Source organism: Heptranchias perlo, chromosome 7 (genome assembly GCF_035084215.1).
Source record: "Heptranchias perlo isolate sHepPer1 chromosome 7, sHepPer1.hap1, whole genome shotgun sequence".
Classification (NCBI taxonomy): domain Eukaryota; kingdom Metazoa; phylum Chordata; class Chondrichthyes; order Hexanchiformes; family Hexanchidae; genus Heptranchias; species Heptranchias perlo.
This window is the reverse complement of record NC_090331.1, coordinates 8,159,301-8,179,404: the sequence shown is the minus strand read 5'-3', so window position 1 is coordinate 8,179,404 and position 20,104 is coordinate 8,159,301. Positions and strand designations below refer to the sequence as shown.

Below are 20,104 nucleotides of genomic sequence, written 5' to 3'. Positions count from 1 at the left end.
GCACCCTCTCTAAGGCCCTGATATCCTTCCTAAAGTGTGGTGCCCAGAATTGGACACAATACTCCAGCTGGGGCCTAACCAGTGTTTTAGAAAGATTTAGCATAACTTCCTTGCTTTTGTACTCTATGTCTCTATTTATAAAGCCATGGATCCCGTGTGCCTTTTTAACAGCCTTCTCAACTTGTCCTGCCATCTTCAAAGACTTGTGACCGGATACCCCGAGGTCTCTCTGTTCCTGCACCCCCTTTAAAATTGTACCATTTAGTTTATATTGCCTCTCATCAGTCTTCCTACCAAAATGAATCACGTCACACTTTTCTGCATTAAATTTCATCTGCCATACGTCTGCCCATTTCATCAGTCTGTCTATGTCCTCCTGAAGTCTGTTACTATCCTCCTCACTGTTTATTATATTTCCGAATTATGCCCTGTATACCCAAGTCCAGGTCATTGATATACATCAAAAAGATCTGTGGTCCTAATACTGACCCCTGGGGAACACCACTGTATACTTCCCTCCAGTCTGAAAAACAACCCTTCACCACTACTCTCTGCTTTCTGTCCCCAAGCCAATTTTGTATCCATGCTGTCACTGTCCCTTTAATCCTATGGGCTGTAATTTTGCTAACAAGTCTATTGTGTGGCACTTTATCAAACGCCTTTTGAAAGTCATATACACATCAACCGCATTACCCTCATCAACCGTCTCCGTTACTTCATCAAAGAGCTCAATCAAGTTAGTCAAACACAATTTGCCTTTAACAAATCCGTGCCGGCTTTCATTTACTAACCCATAAGAGCCTGGCAAAAGAGCCAGAGGTGAAATGAGGAGAAACATTTTTGTACAGTGAGTTGTTATGATCTGGAATGCACTCCCTGAAAGAGCGGTGGAAGCAGATTCAATAATAACTTTCAAAAGGGAATTGGATAAATACTTGAAAAGGAAAAATTTGCAGGTCTATGGCGAAAGAGTGGGGGAGTGGGACTATTTGGATAGCTCTTTCAAAGAGCCAGCACATGTACAATGGGCCAAATGGCCTCCTTCTGTGCCGTATGATTCTACGGTTGGTTTAGTGATTTATTTCTCTCCCATGCTCCACCCCATCCCCAACTTCATTTGAACATTCTTCCCTATTTTTCTCCTTGCATCATTCCAGGTCTCTGCCAATGCTGGTCCTGATTTGGTCACTACGGCGGGGGTGGAGGGGGGCATAAGAGAACCTGACCTGGGGTTTTAACCCCCCAATTCCCCCCGCCCGGAAAGCACGTTGCGTCTGACTTCTGCCACACAAGCATCCTTTTCACTCAGACTTGCTAAGCCGCAAATGACGGGAAATACGTCGAATGACTCATTCCCATCAATTGCGCGGACTTATAATTCATTAGTAGGGCTAGTGAAGCAGCACCCCCCTCCCACCCCACCCCCACCCCCCCCCGCAGCCCCCCACCCCCGCAGCCCCCCACCCCCGCAGCCCCCCACCCCCGCACCCCCCCCACCCCCCCCCACCCACACCCCCCCCCAACCACACCCCCCCCCCACCCACACCCCCCCCCCCACCCACACCCCCCCCCCCACCCACACCCCCCCCCACCCACACCCCCCCCCCCACCCACACCCCCCCCACCCCACACCCACAGATCCCTTAAGGTAGCAGGACAGGTAGATAAGGTGGCTAAAAAGGCATATGGGATACTTTCCTTTATTAGCCTAGGCATAGAATATAAGAGCAGACAGGGGCTGAGTGGCCGGGTCCTGCTCCTACTTCTTGTGTTCTTTAGATTTGAGGTTAGGATCAGATCAGCCCAGCCATGATCTTATTGAATGGCGGAGCAGGCTCGAGGGGCCGATTGGCCTACTCCTGCTCCTATTTCTTATGTTCCTATGTAGGTTATGCTAGAACTGTATAAAACATTGGTTAGGCCACAGCTTGAGTACTGCGCTCAGTTTTGGTCACCACATTACAGGAAAGATGTGATTGCACTAGAGAGGGTACAGAGGAGATTTACGAGGATATTGCCAGGGCTGGAGAATTTTAGTTATGAGAAAAAACTTTCTATGATTCTATCCCATTGTTGTTTGTGGGACCCTGCTGTGTGCAAAATGGCTGCCGCGTTTCCTACATTATGCAAGGCTATGGGGAAAGAGAAAGGAAGTTGGATAGCTCTTTCAAAGAGCCGGCACAGCCACGATGGGCCAAATGGCCTCCTTCTGTGCTGTAAGATTCTATGATTATAACAGTGACTACACTTCAAAAGTACTTTATTGGCTGTAAATGGCTCAGTTAGAATCCACAATAGGGTGCATGGTGTTTGGAAGGAGTAGGCTACATCAGGAGTGCCCACAATGCAGTCCATGGGACACATGTAGTCCCCAAGTCCTGACAATCTGGCCCTCAAAACTCTGTCCTGTTTTGAGTCATTTCTTATCCGCTGGTTTGTCCCGTTTGAACTTCATTGGGCTTTCGACTTGGAAAGGGCTGACCCTCGCCCCGTTGCCTCATTAGTGGGTAAATCCCAAATCAGAACGTCAGGATCTGTTACATCAACATCTGAAGATATATGCAAATTAATGGAAATATGGATCTAAATTTTACATGTGACCCTCGAGGCTCAATGGTACAAGCCCACGTGGCCCACAAAGCACAAAAGACGCTCCTGGGCCAGATGGACTAAATGGGCCAGATTTTGCTGAAACAGTAACGGCATCTGAACGACACACGCTGTTATTAATGCGCAAATCAGGCAGCAGCTTGTGGCGAGGAAGAGATACCCCGTGAATTGCGAGTCGCCACAAGTTGCTGGCTGATTTGCACCATTCCGCGGTTAGCTTTGCGAAAACGGCATGTTGCCCTTAACCACCCCGTGATTTTTATGAAGTTGCTGCATTTGCACATTAACCGCCCATTAAACCTGCCACAGAAAGTTAAGTCTGGTAATTAACAGCAAATCTGGCCCATAATTCTTACGATGTTACGTGAAAGCGGTTTTCGGCAGTGCATTAAAGCTCCTGCAAAGCTGTTCCAAAAACTCACCTGTACTTGAATTTTTGAGTTTTAAACTGGACATTCTTCAACGTTATGTGCTTGGTGGATTCTACCCCCAGCTCCCAGTCCAGCCACTCCAGATGCTCCATGACCTCAATGCCGAAAAAGTTTGATTTGATTCGCTTGTTTCTCTTCTTTCTTGAGCTTTCGGTACTGGTCAGACTGTGGACATTCCACTGCAGAGAAGTCAGAGGCAAAGTGTTAGTACCTACAAGATACAGAAACAGTTTGACAACCACAACAGCACAAGCTTAGCGCTATTGACAACCAAAAAAAAAAATCAAATGTTCTACATCCAGTTCAACGTGACACAAGTTCAGGCAGCCAAAACATTGGCATTAAGTTGGCAATCTGCCTACATAAGAACATAAGAAGTAGGAGCAGGAGTAGGCCATACGACCCCTCGAGTCTGCTCCACCATTCAATAAGATCATGGCTAATCTTCTACCTCAACTCCACTTTCCCACCCTATGCCCGTATCCCTTGATTCCCTTAGTGTTCAAATATCCATCGATCTCAGTCTTGAATAGACTCAACGACTGAGCATCCACAGCCCTCTGGGGTAGAGAATTCCAAAGATTTACAGCCCTCTGAGTGAAGAAATTCCTCCTCATCTCGGTCCTAAATGGCTGACCCCTTATCTTGAGACTATGACCCCTAGTTCTAGACTCTCCAGCCAGGGGAGCAGCCTCTCAGCAGCTACCCTATCAAGCCTTCTAAGAATTTTCAATGAGATCACCGCTCAATCTTCTAAACTCCAGAGAATATAGGCCCATTCTACTCAATCTCTCCTCATAGGACAATCCTCTCATCCCAGGAATCAGTCCAGTGAACCTTCTTTGCACCTCCTCTAAGACAAGTATATCCTTCCTTAAGGAAGGAGACCAAAACTGTATACAGTACTCCAGGTGTACTGCAGAGCCAGAGCCCTATATAATTGCAGCAAGACCTCCTTACTCTTATACTCCAACCCCCTTGCAATAAAGGCTAACATACCATTTGCCTTCCTAATTGCTTGCTATACCTACATGTTAACAAGGACACCCAAATCCCTCTGACTACCAACATTTCTTAGTCTCTCACCTTTTAAAAAATATTCTGGTTTTCTATTCTTCCTATCAAATTTCACATTTCCCCACATTATACTCCATTTGCCACCTTCTCGCCCACTCACTTAACCTGTCTATATCCCTTTGCAGCCTCTTTGCGACCTCTTCACAGCTTACTTTCCCACCTAGCTTTGTATCTTCAGCAAACTTGGATACATTACACTCGGTAACCTCATCTAACTCATCTATAATATCGTTCAGCTGCCTAGGCCCTAACCTCTGGAATTCTCTCCCTAAACCTCTTCGCCTCTCTCTCCTCCTTTAAGGTGCTCCTTAAAACCTACCTCTTTGACCAACCCTGTCCTAATATCTCCTTATGTGGCTCGGTGTCAAATTTTGTCTGATTACGCTCCTGTGAAGGGTCTTGGGACGTTTTACTACGTTAAAAGCGCTATATAAATGCAAGTTGTCGTTGATGTGGCAAATGGAAATCATCGCACCTGAAAAGTGAAGGCCTCAGACCAAGGGGGGGGGGGGGGGGGGGGCACGTCACTTGTTGAGTTAGTGCGTTCCCCGCTATCTTGTTCTTTCCAAACACTTGTTCTCCACTATCTTTGCCCCTGAATGTCTGGCCCCACTGTCTCTTTTTCCCAAATGCTTCTCCCCCACTGTCTTTTTTTCTGAAGCCAGTTCTCCACTGTCCTTTTCTTTAAAATAAAAGGCCTCTGCCCCACTATCACTTCTTTTCTCCCCTCCCCTCCCCACCCCCCCCAAAATTCCTGCTTTTGTCCCTCTGTACATGAACCCAAAGTCTAAGAATCCCATTCCACACATCCCAACTCCTCACTACTCCAATCCCCCTAAATAACATAAATAATAACCTTTAACTTCCTCCACCCTTAATTACTCGTTATTCATCTCCCACCACTACTATCCCCAATTGTTAAACTACCCTCAAAGAGAATCAATACTATATGCATTTACAACTCACTTGCTTAACTTAATTGCACCTACACCAATCCCAAATCCAATAACCTGTTCTTGTACAGGCCAACCTAGAAAACGAGCAAAGGCTGACCAATGGATCCAAATAAAAATCTTGACACAGCCCCCAAATGGCTGACAACTCAAGAACAGCCCTAAAGTGTGAAAATTAGTAGTTAGATGGGCTTTGTGCCTCAAAGTGATCGGTTTTACACGACATTCCCTCCTTTGTATTGGAGGTAGGAAAGGGACGAGGGTGCAGAGGGGCCCCAATTGCACTGATTTGCTCTGGGTGTGTCAGTAAACACTTAACTCGTTCACCAGGGTCACCAATATACTGACTGTCCAGTGTCAAATGCTGATGGTTTGTCGCATGTTTGTTCCCACAAGCCATGTCATCTCATCTGCAGTAAGGAATGCCATGAGATCTACTAGTATAAATACAGTTTATACATATTACATGGAACTACATAGAATTTACAGCACAGAAACAGGCCATTCGGCCCAACTGGTCTATGCTGGTGATTACGCTCCACACGAGCCTCCTCACACCCCACTTCATCTACCTTATCAGTGTACCCATCTATTCCTTTCTCCCTCATGTGTTTATCTAGCTTCCCCTTAAATGCATCTATGCTATTCGCCTCAACTACTCCTTGTTGTAGCGAGTTCCACATTCTAACCAATCTCTGGGTAAATAAGTTTCTCCTGAATTCCTTATTGGATTTATTAGCGATTATCTTATATTTATGTTCCCTAGTTTTGAACTCCCCCACAAGTGAAAACATCTTCTCTACGTCTTACCCTATAGAAACACTTCATAATTTTAAAGAACTCTATTAGGTCACCTCTCAGCCTTCTCTTTTCTGGAGAAAAGTGCCCCAGCCTGCTTAATCTTTCCTGATAGTTATAACCTCTCAGTTCTGGTATCAACCTTGTAAATCTTTTTTGCACCTTCATATTATATATATATATATAAAATAAATGATCCATTAATCACACACCGACATTGTATAAAGCACGTACCTTACTACAAGTTTTCATTGTCAGCTCCTGAAAAGGGACAGACTTCACGGGACAAGTGGAGCTCAACATGTTTAAACACTGTCAATGTAAAAAGAAATATAATCAGAGGTGTACATGTTTATAGTGATGTATCAAAGTAATGGGGGTCCGCGGCAGGAGTTGAACAGTATCTCTTTATTTCAATCATCCCCCACGCCAAATTGAGCAATTTCTTTGCTGTATTTGAACAGGGTGAGGAAGGAGGAGCCGGTCGGAGTAGGGTGCGGAGCACCGGTCCGGAGAAAGATATCAAAAGTAGATGGGGGCTGGAGACAGGCTGCTGGAAAAGAAAACAAAAGGGTGTTATTTTGAGCGAGATGGGAACGGTGGATGCAGGCTGGATTGGCAGTGACACGGTAGAGCAGCAAGTACAATTTGAAGGAATTTGAGGTACTTTTGACTTTGGGTGATTGAGTAAAGCGGGCAAGATCGATTTTCGTTTTCACTGATCTCAGTGTTTCCCTACAATACAACAGTGACTGCACGTCAAAAAATACTTCAACAACAACAACTTGCATTTATATAGCGCCTTCAGTGTAGTAAAATGTCCCAGGGCGCTTCACAGGAGCGATTATCAAACTAAATTTGACCTTGAGCCACATAAAGAGATATTAGGACAGGTGACAAAGCGGCAGGTTTTAAGGAGCGTCTTAAACGAAGAAAGAGAGGTCGAGAGGCGGAGAGGTTTAGGGAGGGAATCCCAGAGCTTACAGCCGAGGCAACTGAAGGCACGGCCGCCAATGGTGGAGCGATTAAAAGGCCGGAACTGGAGGAGCGCAGAGATCTCGGAGGGTTGTAGGGCTGGAGGAGGTTACAGAGATAGGGAGGGGCGAGGCCATGGAGGGATTTGAAAACAAGGACGAGAATTTTAAAACTGAGGTGTTGCTGGACCAGGAGCCACTATAGGTCAGTGAGCACAGGGGTGATGGTGAACGGGACTTGGTGCGAGTATTGGATGTGCTCAAATTCACCATTCACCCAAGTGGTAAATACTCCATCACAGTCCTGACTTCAGTCTTATAGATGGTGGAGGGGCTTTGAGAAATCAGGAGGAGAGCTACTCGTGCAAAGTAAACCAGTCTCTGCCCAGCACTCATAGCCATGGTATTACGGCTGGTCCAGTTAAGCTTCTGACCTTGCTCTCTGGAACACACAATTTATTCTACACAAACATTCATAGGAATTGCCAGATGAAAAAAAGAGCACGGTCCATCTAGTTCGCCATCCTGGTAATCGCACGACACAACAATAATGGAGTATTGACTAATCACAGCAATCGATCTCTATCAATTAGTCTACAATTGACCCAGACACGATGAAAGGAAAACCCCAATGGTGGAGAGCTTTGGGAACAGTTCCCTTTTTTTTCTTCTCCTCTTCCCATTCTACTTTTATCTAACTCTCTTCTTGATGCTAGACACAGATTCACGGTCTGACAGTGAACATGGCAGACTGCTTTGTGTCCTCGCTGAATGCCATTCTTGGCCTCAAGGAGGAAGGGGAGAGAGGGGAGACCTGGAGAATTAACTCTCTTATTTTCCCTCCCTCCCTGGATAAACTGATTGCCATTCAAATCAGCCCGTAACCACAGTTGAGATCAGCAAAGTCCTTGCGGCAAAATCACAGGTGGAAATCACGTGCTATCACTTTATTCCAATGTACTCCTGACCGGCCTCCCACCTGGCAACCTGCAAAAACTTGAGCTCGTCCAAAACTCTGCTGCCCGTATCCTAACTCACACCAAGTCCTGTTCACCCATCACCCCTGTGCTCTCTGACCTACATTGGCTCCCGGGTCGGCGACACCTCGATTTTAAAATTCTTATCCTTGTGTTCAAATCCCTCAATGGCCTCGGCCCTCTTTATCTCTGTAACCTCTTCCAGCCCTACAACCCTCCGAGAACTCGGCGCTCCTCCAATTCTGGCATCTTGCGCATCCCCAATTTTCTTCACTCCACCATTGGCGGCCATGCCTTCAGCTGCCTAGGCCCTAAGCTCTGGAATTCCCTCCCTAAACCTCTCCACCTCTCTCCTCCTTTAAGATGCTCCTTAAAACCTACCTCTTTGACCAAGCTTTTGATCATATGTCCTAATACCTCATGCGGCTTGGTATCAAATTTTGTCTGATAACACTCCTGTGAAGCGTCTTAGGACGTTTTACCATGTTAAAGGTGTTATATAAATGCAAGTTGTTGTTGTCGTCATCGCGCACCACACTGTGCAAGAACGCACACTGTGATGTCAGACATAGCCTTCTAGTGTTAACAAGTGGACAACCCTCCTTTTGCTTATGACTTTGGCTCCTTCCAAAGGTCTTTAACTGTTATCATCAGTGTTTATTGGGACAAACTGCTGTCATGAGGTGCCATTTACTGTTCTCCAAATTTGATGGACATAGGAACAGGAGTAGGCCATTCAATCCCTCGAGCTTGTTCCGCCATTCAATTAGATCATGGCTGATCTGTGTCTTAACTCTACCTACCTGCCTTGGTTCCATAACCCAACAAAAATCTATCAATTTCAGTTTTGAAATTTTCAATTGACTCTCAGTCTCAACAGCTTTTTGGGAGAGAGGGCTCCAGATTTCCACTACCCTTTGTGTGAAGAACTGCTTCCTGACATCACCCCTGAACAGCCTAGCTCTAATTTTAAGGTTATGCCCCCTTGTTCTAGACTCTCCTCACCAGAGGAAATAGTTTCTATCCACCCCATCAAATCCTTTAATCATCTTAAACAACTCAATTGGAGCAACCCTTAATCTTCTATAATCAACTTCATTTACCGGCCTTTGCTCCATGTCCCTTAATACCCTTATCTAACAAAAATTTATCAAACTCAGTTTTGAAATTTTCAACTGACCCAGCCTCAACAGCTTTCTGGGGGAGGAGAGTTCCAAATTTCCAGACACAGACCTGAGAACAAAGAGAGAACAGCACCAGGAAACCTGACAATCAGAACAAAGAAGCAAAAAAAATAACTATAATATTAAGTGACCTTTCAGTTAACTGCAATTATAATCGAGATGCTGTTGTCCTTTAAATTGCTTGGCAAGTAAGGCACTCTGCTATTACCAGACTGATGGAATAATATAGTACTGAGCATCAGGTCCAGAATTTATTACAATCTCACAACTCTTACCCTATTCCCCATTTACTTAAGTGGAATTGCTACATATGGTAAATGCAAAACCAATAATTCTGATTAGGTTAAAACATTGCAATCTGCTCATATTATGCTAATGACTTTCTCCCATTGATTAAATAGCAGGTATAAATATTGCTGGGGAGTTAACTTGGCATTTAGAGTTGTGTTATAAACGAAAGGTTTATGACAACTTCACTGAGTATTTACTGGGATATTTGTGCACAAAATAATGACATCACAAGTGACCCTCTGTGAGAGTCCTCCGTATGGGGAATTCTGCAGTGATCTCGCTAAAGCACAATGGAAAGTGTGAAATTTTCCTACTGTTTAACAGTTAAACTGCAAACCTAGCAACACAATTATAGATGTTGTCCTTCCGATCTTAGGTTGTGCTGGAGAAAGCACTTGGGAGGTGTAGAGCAAGGTGAAGCATTGGCCCTTACAGGACTGTCACTGGTGGTGATAGTGGTGGGAGCAATTTGAGGTGATGGATTAAGAGTATTGCATAAGAAGAGCATTGCACACCATTGACTTAAGTTCAGTTGGCTTATGTTCAATTTTTCCTACTGGCGATTTGCTGTCAGCATGCTAAACAGTCTGACTGACAGGAACTGTACAGTGTTGCTGGCTGAGACTATGAAGGTCTGTACCTTTCATTGCAAGCTCTTTCACCTTGTCCAGGACAGAACAGAGGGCACAGACTGGGCTTGAAGGGGGGTAAATTCAAACCTAAACTGTGGAAATAATGGCCCAGAATTTGCTGGGAAAATAACGGCGATTTTAATGGTGCACGCCGTTATTAATATGTAAATCGTCCAGCAATTTGTGGCGAGGGAGAGAGGCCACAAGTTGCCAATTGCCATAAATTGCTGGACGATTTGCGCCGCTCCACCATTAGCCTCGCGAAAACGGCAGCTCGACCTCAACCTCCCCATGAGTTTCAAGAAATTGCTGCATTTGCGCTGTTAAAATGAATTAAATATGAATTGCCGTAGAGCGTTAGGGCTGGCACTTAACGACGAAAGGACCCTATTAATGAGGAGATTTATGTTCCTGCAATGCCACTCAACCTCTCCGGCCCAGAAAGGGAACAACTGAAACTGTAGAGTCTCATTTCTGCAGATTGTAAATTGTTCCTAGAGGTTTTAAAATGTTTACATTTTTTTTCTTACTTTTGTGTCTCTTTTCTCTCTCTCTCTTAATCCAATCTCTTTCTTTCCCTCACTTCATTTCTCTTTCTGTATCTAATTTGACACTAATTCACCCTATTTCCTTCTCCGTCCTTCCTCTGGTTCTTTCTCTATCCTTAAATCTCATGGTTAAGGAGATAGACTGTTGGTCCAGTCGTTCACCCAACGTTCCAGATGCCCCATTGCTCTCACCATACTGAAGGGTGAGGGAAAAAAATCTAACAAATGGGGCAAGCCGTGAGATGCCCCGCTCCAGCAAATTCTGGGCCATAGATTTCTTTCAGAAAATAACATTTTGGGATCCAATATACGAGTAATTTGAGACATGTCATGTGGCATGCTCGGGAGGAACAGGTGTCTTTGGACCTGTGGTTTCCAAAGCTCTCCACCCCTGGGGGTTTTCCTCGCCTCACGTCTGGGTCTGTTGTAGACTAATTGATAGAGATTGATTGCTATGATTAGTCAACAGATCCCATTATCATTGAATCAGCGATTACCAGGATAGTAAAAGGCGAACTAGATGGACCTTGATCTTTTCTCGTCCAGCAATTCCTATGTAACATTACATTTTGCCTGGTTGGCTCATCATTTATAAAGCATCTGCTTGGCTCAGTTGCTAGGATTCTCATCTCTGGGTCAGGAGCCCAGGGGTTCAAGCCCCATATTAGAGTCTGAATTTCTAATCTAGGCTGGCACTCCAGTGCAGCACTGAGGGAGTGCTGTATTGTTGGAGCTCGCGTGGTGGGATGGGATCAGTAATATCAGTTTTCCTTCCCCCTCCCTCACAAGGCATCAGCGTGGCTTTGTGATATTTTGCTTCAGGGATTGGAAGGTTGTGGGTTCAAGCTGCCTACTAGGACTCAAGTTTATAATCTAGGCTGACACTCCCTTGCAGAACTGAGGCAGTGCTGCGTTGTCAGAGATTTTGCCTGTTCCAACGGTTCGAGTGGATGTTAAGGATTCCCCGTCACTGTTCGAAGAAGAGAATTGTCCTGGTCCACCCTCAATCACACCACCAAAAAAAAAAATCACAGATCAACTGGTCATTCATCTCACTGCTGTTTATGGGATGTTGCTGTCACGCCTTCTGGCAAGCATTACCACATTATTGTAAATGCAAGTACTATTACGAAGCAATGCTATGCATGTGGGCTTATAAGAAAGAAAGAGAAAGAGAAGGGAGGGAAGGGGAAAGAAGAGAGAACGAGAGAAAGAAAGGAAGAAAGTAAGAACGATGGAGGGAGAGAAGGAGAAAGAAAAAGAAAGACAGAGAGAAAATGAGAAAGCGAGAGAGAGAACGAACGAACGAGACAACGAACAAACGAGAGAAGGACAGATGGAGGGAGGGAAGGAGAAAGGAAAAGAAAGACAGACAGAGAGAAAGAGAAAGAAAAAGAGAAAATGGGAAAGAGAGAGAGAGAGATCGAGAGAAAGACAGAGGGAGGGAAGGAGAAAGAAAGACAGAGAGACAGAAAGAAAGAGAGCGAAAGAAAGCGAGAGAAAGAAAAGAGAGAGAAAGACAGAGAGAACGAACGACAGAGGGAGGGAAGAAAGAAAGAAAGACAGGCAGAAAGAGAGAGAGAAAAAAGAGAAAGAGGTAGAAAGCGAGAATGAGAGAAAGAGAGAGAGAAAAAGCAAGAGAGAAAGAAAGAAAGAGAGGAAGAGAGAAAGAAAGAGAGAAAGAAAAAGAGGAAGAAATAAATAAAAAGAGAGGCAGAGAAAGAGAGAACGAGAAAGATGGAGGAAGGGAAGGAGAAAGAAAGACATTCAGACAGAGAGAGAAATAAAGAGTAAGAGAGAGAAAGAAAAAGTCAGAAAGAAATAGAAAACGAGAATGAGAAAAAGAGAAAGCAAGAGAGAGAAAGAAAAAGAAATAAAGAAATAAAGAGAGGAAGAAAGAAAGAAAGGGAGAAAGAACGACAGAGGGAGGGAAGGAGAAAGAAAGACAGACAGAGAAAAAAAGAGAAAGAAAAAGATAGAAAGAGATAGAAAACAAGAATGAGAGAAAAAGAGAGAGAGAGAGAAAGCAAGAGAGAAAGAAAGAAAAAGAATGACAGATGGAGGGAAGGAGAAAGAAAAGAGAGGAAGAAAAAGCGAAAGAAAGAGAGAGAGGGAAAGAATGACAGAGGGAAGGAAGGAGAAAAAGGAAAGACAGGCAGAGAGAAAGAGAGAGAAAAAGAGAGAAAGAAAGAAAGAAAAATTGGGAGAATGGGAATAGAAAGATATAGAATTGCATGAGCACATTAGGCTTTATAATTAGAGCAACTAAGTTGTTATTGCTCAGATCCACTCTGCAAACAGCCTCCAAGACATTTTGTATGAAATATTACACGCCTTGGGTTGAAAATCTTGCTAAACAGGATAACAAGGGTAATTCGAGGGATGTTGCGCTGCCCCACAACACTTGCCGTACTTATTCCATTTTGTGAACAGCAAAAACACGATTTATTCATGGAGCAAAGATGCCACACAGCACTCGAATCCAAAAGCTGCTCATCATCTCACCCCTCAAATGTAAAAGGTACAGATAGAGGGAAAAGGAGGAGCAACTAGTAGGAGTGTTACAATTAGCCTCGGCGCCCCTGGGCAAGCGAAGTGCAAAATCACCAGAAACTGCAGATGTCAGGTGACAGCAGGACCAGGGGTGATGGCCATCACAGTCAAATATCCTGTCCAGGCTCATGCATGAAGGAGGGAAACTAGGGTGGAGTCTATGCAACGCTGGCTCCCCTCGTCTCCACAAAAACACTGGTTCCTCTCATCGTCTCCACAAGATCACCGGCTCCCCTCGTCTCCACAAGATCAATGGCTCCCCTCGTCTCCACAAGATCACTGGCTCCCCTCGTCCCAATGCAAAACTTGGTCCCCTCATCTCCGTGCAACACTAGGGAGGCTCTCAATCTCTATGCAACTCTTAGGTGCCCCAATCTCCATGCAACACTGGGGGTTCCCAATCTTCATGCAACATTTTTTTTATTTGTTCATGGGATGTGGGCGTCGCTGGTGAGGCCAGCATTTATTGCGCATCCCTAATTGCCCTTGAGAAGGTGATGGTGAGCCGCCTTCTTGAACCGCTGCAGTCCATGTGGTGAAGGTTCTCCCACAGTGCTGTTAGGTAGGGAGTTCGAGGATTTTGACCCAGCGACGATGAAGGTACGACGATATTTTTCCAAGTCGGGATGGTATGTGACTTGGAGGGGAACGTGCAGGTGGTGTTGTTCCCATGTGCCTGCTGCCCTTATCCTGCTAGTTGGTAGAGGTCACGGGTTTGGGAGGTGCTGTCGAAGAAGCCTTGGCGAGTTGCTGCAGTGCATCCTGTGGATGGTACACATTGCAGCCACAGTGCACCGGTGGTGAAGGGAGTGAATGTTTAGGGTGGTGGATGGGGTGCCAATCAAGCGGGCTGCTTTGTCCTGAACTTGGGGGTTCCCAATCTCCAAGCTCCACTAAGGGGGGCAATCTCTGTGCAACACGGAGTGGGGGGGGGGGGGGGGGAGTGGGGGACAATCTCCAGGCGCCACTGGGGGGTGAGAGGGCAATCTCCATGCAACACTGGGGTGGGGGGGGTGGAGAGGGCGATTTCCATGCAACACTGGCAGGGGGGGGGGTGGAGAGGGCGATTTCCATGCAACATTGGCGGGGGGGGGGGGGGGGGAGAGGGCGATTTCCATGCAACACTGGGGGGATGAGAGGGCAATCTCGATGCAACACTGGGGGGGGCAATCTCCATGCAACACTGGGGGGGGGAAGGGGGTAATCTCCATGCAACACGGGGGAAGGGGGCAATCTGCATGCAACACTGGGGGGGAGGGGGAAATCTCCATGCAACACTGGGGGGGTTGAGAAGGCAATCTGTATGCAACACTGGGGGGGTGAGAGGGGGCAATCTCCATGCAACACTGGGGGGGAGGGGGCAATCTCCATGCAACACTGGGGGGGGGAGGGGGCAATCTCCATGTAACACTGGGGGGATGAGAGGGCAATCTGCATGCAACACTGGGGGGGAGGCAGGGGGCAATCTCCATGCAACACTGGGGGGATGAGAGAGCAATCTGCATGCAACACTGGAGGGCAGGGGGCAATCTCCATGCAACACTGGCGGGGAGGGGTCAATCTCCATGCAACACTGGGGGAGGGGTCAATCTCCATGCAACACTGGGGGGAGGGGGCAATTTCCATGCAACACTGGGGGGGAGGGGGCAATCTCCATGCAACACTGGGGGGGAGGGGGCAATCTCCATGCAACACTGGGGGGGTGGAGGGGCAATCTCCATGCAACACTGGGGGGGTTGAGAAGGCAATCTGCATGCAATACTGGGGGGGTTGTGAGGGCAATCTCCATGCAACACTGGGGGGACAATCTCCATGCAACACTGGGGGGGGCAATCTTGATGCAACACTGGAGGGGAGGGGGCAATCTCCATGCAATACTGGGGGGGTGAGAGGGCAATCTCCATGCAACACTGGGGGGGCAATCTTGATGCAACACTGGGGGGGAGGAGGCATTCTCCATGCAACACTGGGGGGAGGGGGCAATCTCCATGCAACACTGGGGGGAGGGGGCAATCTCCATGCAACACTGTGGGGTGAGAGGGCAATCTCCATGTAACACTGGGAGGGGGCAATCTCCATGCAACACTGGGGGGGAGGGGGCAATCTTCATGCAACACTTGGGGGGTGAGAGGGCAATCTCCATGCAACACTGGGGACGGGCAATCTTCATGCAACACTTGGGGGGGTGAGAGGGCAATCTTCATGCAACACTGGGGGGGGGGGGGTGAGAGGGCAATCTCCATGCAACACTGGGGGGGGGTGAGAGGGCAATCTCCATGCAACACTGGGGGGGGGGTGAGAGGGCAATCTCCATGCAACACTGGGGGGGTGAGAGGGCAATCTCCATGCAACACTGGGGGGGGGGTTAGAGGGCAATCTCCATGCAACACTGGGGGGAGGTGAGAGGGCAATCTCCATGCAACACTGGGGGGGGGGTGAGAGGGCAATCTCCATGCAACACTGGGGGGGGGGGGTGAGAGGGCAATCTCCATGCAACACTGGGGGGGAGGGGGCAATCTCCATGCAACACTGGGGGGGAGGGGGCAATCTCCATGCAACACTGGGGGGGAGGGGGCAATCTCCATGCAACACTGGGGGGTGAGAGGGCAATCTCCATGCAACACTGGGGGGGGGGGCAATCTTGATGCAACACTGGGGGGGAGGGGACAATCTCCATGCAACACTTGGGGGTGAGAGGGCTATCTTGATGCAACACTGGGGGGGGGCAATCTTGATGCAACACTGGGGGGGAGGGGGCATTCTCCATGCAACACTGGGGGGAGGGGGCAATCTCCATGCAACACTGGGGGGTGAGAGGGCAATCTCGATGCAACACTGGGGGGGTGAGAGGGCAATCTCGATGCAACACTGGGGGGGTGAGAGGGCATTCTCCATGTAACACTGGGTGGGGTGCAATCTCCATGCAACACTGGGGACGGGCAATCTTCATGCAACACTTGGGGGGGGTGAGAGGGCAATCTTCATGCAACACTGGGGGGGGGGCAATCTCCATGCAACACTGGGGGGGTGGCGGAGGGGGCAATCTCTATGCAACACTGGGGGGGAGGGGGCAATCTCCATGCAACACTGGGGGGGGGAGGGGGCAATCTTTATGCAACACTCGGGGGGGGGAGGGGGCAATCTTCATGCAACACTGGGGGGGAGGGGGCAATCTCCATGCAACACTGGGGGGGAGGGGGCAATCTCCATGCAACACTGGGGGGTGAGAGGGCAATCTCCATGCAACACTGGGGGGGATGAGAGGGCAATCTCCATGCAACACTGGGGGGGGAGGGGGTAATCTCCATGCAACACGGGGGGAAGGGGGCAATCTGCATGCAACACTGGGGGGGTTGAGAAGGCAATCTCCATGCAACACTGGGGGGGTTGAGAAGGCAATCTGTATGCAACACTGGGTGGGTGAGAGGGGGCAATCTCCATGCAACACTGGGGGGGGAGGGGGCAATCTCCATGTAACACTGGGGGGATGAGAGGGCAATCTGCATGCAACACTGGGGGTGAGGGGGCAATCTCCATGCAACACTGGCGGGGAGGGGTCAATCTCCATGCAACACTGGGGGAGGGGTCAATCTCCATGCAACACTGGGGGAGGGGTCAATCTCCATGCAACACTGGGGGGAGGGGGCAATTTCCAAGCAACACTGGGAGAGGGGGCAATCTCCATGCAACACTGGGGGGGAGGGGGCAATCTCCATGCAACACTGGGGGGGTGGAGGGGCAATCTCGATGCAACACTGGGGGGGTGAGAGGGCAATCTCCATGTAACACTGGGGGGTGAGAGGGCAATCTCCATGTAACACTGGGTGGGGGGCAATCTCCATGCAACACTGGGGGGGGTGGGGGCAATCTTCATGCAACACTTGGGGGGGTGAGAGGGCAATCTCCATGCAACACTGGGGACGGGCAATCTTCATGCAACACTTGGGGGGGGTGAGAGGGCAATCTCCATGCAACACTGGGGGGGGGGTGAGAGGGCAATCTCCATGCAACACTGGGGGGGGCAATCTCCATGCAACACTGGGGGGGCAATCTTGATGCAACACTGGAGGGGAGGGGGCAATCTCCATGCAACACTGGGGGGGGCAATCTTGATGCAACACTGGGGGGGAGGGGGCATTCTCCATGCAACACTGGGGGGGAGGGGGCAATCTCCATGCAACACGGGGGGGGAGGGGGCAATCTCCATGCAACACGGGGGGGTGAGAGGGCAATCTCGATGCAACACTGGGGGGGAGGGGGCAATCTCGATGCAACACTGGGGGGTGAGAGGGCAATCTCCATGTAACACTGGGTGGGGGGCAATCTCCATGCAACACTGGGGGGGAGGGGGCAATCTCCATGCAACACGGGGGGGGAGGGGGCAATCTCCATGCAACACTGGGGGGGGAGGGGGCAATCTCCATGCAACACTGGGGGGTGAGAGGGCAATCTCGATGCAACACTGGGGGGGAGGGGGCAATCTCGATGCAACACTGGGGGGTGAGAGGGCAATCTCCATGCAACACTGGGGACGGGCAATCTTCATGCAACACTGGGGGGGGTGAGAGGGCAATCTCCATGCAACACTGGGGTGCGTGAGAGGGCAATCTCCATGCAACACTGGGGGGGAGGGGGCAATCTCCATGCAACACTGGGGGGGAGGGGGCAATCTCCATGCAACACTGGGGGGGAGGCGGCAATCTCCATTCAACACTGGGGGGGAGGGGGCAATCTCCATGCAACACTGGGGGGTGAGAGGGCAATCTCCATGCAACACTGGGGTGGGTGAGAGGGCAATCTCCATGCAACACTGGGGGGGAGGGGGCAATCTCCATGCAACACTGGGGGGGAGGGGGCAATCTCCATGCAACACTGGGGGGGAGGGGGCAATCTCCATGCAACACTGGGGGGTGAGAGGGCAATCTCCATGCAACACTGGGGGGGGGCAATCTTGATGCAACACTGGGGGGGCAATCTTGATGCAACACTGGGGGGGAGGGGACAATCTCCATGCAACACTTGGGGGGTGAGAGGGCAATCTCCATGCAACACTGGGGGGGGCAATCTTGATGCAACACTGGGGGGGAGGGGGCATTCTCCATGCAACACTGGGGGGGAGGGGGCAATCTCCATGCAACACTGGGGGGGAGGGGACAATCTCCATGCAACACTGGGGGGGGAGGGGGCAATCTCCATGCAACACTGGGGGGGGGGAAGGGGGCAATCTCCATGTAACACTGGGTGGGGTGCAATCTCCATGCAACACTGGGGACGGGCAATCTTCATGCAACACTGGGGGGGTGGCGGAGGGGGCAATCTCTATGCAACACTGGGGGGAGGGGGCAATCTCCATGCAACACTGGGGGGAGGGGGAGGGGGCAATCTTTATGCAACACTGGGTGAGGAAGGGGGCAATCTCCACGCAACACTCGGGGGGGGAGGGGGCAATCTCCATGCAACACTGGGGGGGGGCAATCTTGATGCAACACTGGGGGGGCAATCTTGATGCAACACTGGGGGGGAGGGGACAATCTCCATGCAACACTTGGGGGGTGAGAGGGCAATCTCCATGCAACACTGGGGGGGGCAATCTTGATGCAACACTGGGGGGGAGGGGGCATTCTCCATGCAACACTGGGGGGGAGGGGGCAATCTCGATGCAACACTGGGGGGGGGAGGGGACAATCTCCATGCAACACTGGGGGGGGAGGGGGCAATCTCCATGCAACACTGGGGGGGGTGCAATCTCCATGCAACACTGGGGACGGGCAATCTTCATGCAACACTTGGGGGGGTGAGAGGGCAATCTCCATGCAACACTGGGGGGGGCAATCTTGATGCAACACTGGGGGGGAGGGGGCATTCTCCATGCAACACTGGGGGGGAGGGGGCAATCTCGATGCAACACTGGGGGGGGGAGGGGACAATCTCCATGCAACACTGGGGGGGGAGGGGGCAATCTCCATGCAACACTGGGGGGGTGCAATCTCCATGCAACACTGGGGACGGGCAATCTTCATGCAACACTTGGGGGGGTGAGAGGGCAATCTCCATGCAACACTGGGGGGGTGGGGGAGGGGGCAATCTCTATGCAACACTGGGGGGAGGGGGCAATCTCCATGCAACACTGGGTGAGGAAGGGGGCAAATCTCCACGCAACACTCGGGGGGGGGAGGGGGCAATCTTTATGCAACACTCGGGGGGGGGGGGGGCAATCTCCATGCAACACAGGTGGGGGAGGGGGCAATCTCCATGGAGGGCCTCGTCCTCCTCCCTCCCTCCCTCCCTGTCTGCAGATGTCTCGGGTGCCCGCGGGGCTGGGGTGACAGAGTGAGCCGGGTAACCGAGCCCGGGCGCCTCTCACCTTCTCGGCCGCCTCACCGAACCTTCTCCCGCAGCGTTCCGTCCGCCAGCACAATCTTCCATCGGCCGCGGGGCCGCCCGTCTCCACGGCAACCACAGGCGCCGCGCGCCGTTGCCCCTGGAAACGGACGGCAGCTCGGAGCGGGGGACAGCGGTGCGGCCGCAGCAAAAAGGCGTTTCCCCTGGGGGGGGGGGGGGGTCGAAATGGGACAATGCACGGAGTGTAGAAAGTGTAGTTAGGCTAAAAGATATATGAATATAGACTAACAGATAATATAAAATGAAATAGTAAAAGCTTTTATAAGATGTGTGTTAATGTGTGTACCCTAGAATCATAGAATGGTACAGCACAGAAGGAGGCCCATTCGGCCCATCCTGCCTGTGCCGGCTCTTTGAAAGAGCTATCCAATTAATCCCACTCAGTCCTGCTCTTTCCCCATAGCCCTTCAAGTATTTGTCCAATTCCCTTTTGAAAGTTACTATTGAATCTGCTTCCACCGCCCTTTCAAGCAGTGCATTCCAGATCACAATAACTCGCTACGTAAAAAAAAATTCTCCTCATCTCCCCTCTGGTTCTTTTGCCAATTATCTTAATTCTGTGTCCTCTGGTTACCGACCCTCCTGCCAGTGGAAACAGTTTCTCCTTATTTACTCCATCAGAACCCGTCATGATTTTGAATGCTTCAATTAAATCGCTTCTTAACCTTCTCTCT

General features: G+C 49.7%; 1 protein-coding gene across 5 annotated transcripts in view; it reads right to left on the bottom strand.

Moving 5' to 3' along the window:
- Positions 1 to 19,474, bottom strand: part of cfap65 (cilia and flagella associated protein 65) — a 156,079-nt gene extending 136,605 nt beyond the window's left edge. For all 5 annotated transcript variants that reach the window (XM_067987025.1, XM_067987026.1, XM_067987027.1 and 2 more), the window contains exons 1-3: positions 19,393 to 19,474; positions 6,104 to 6,181; positions 3,033 to 3,220 (exon numbers count right to left, since the gene is read on the bottom strand). In XM_067987025.1, the coding sequence (XP_067843126.1) occupies positions 3,033 to 3,220; positions 6,104 to 6,172 (257 nt within the window). In that variant the 5' untranslated portion in view covers positions 6,173 to 6,181; positions 19,393 to 19,474. The remainder of the gene's footprint in view (positions 1 to 3,032; positions 3,221 to 6,103; positions 6,182 to 19,392) is intronic.
- Positions 19,475 to 20,104: the final 630 nt, after the last annotated feature.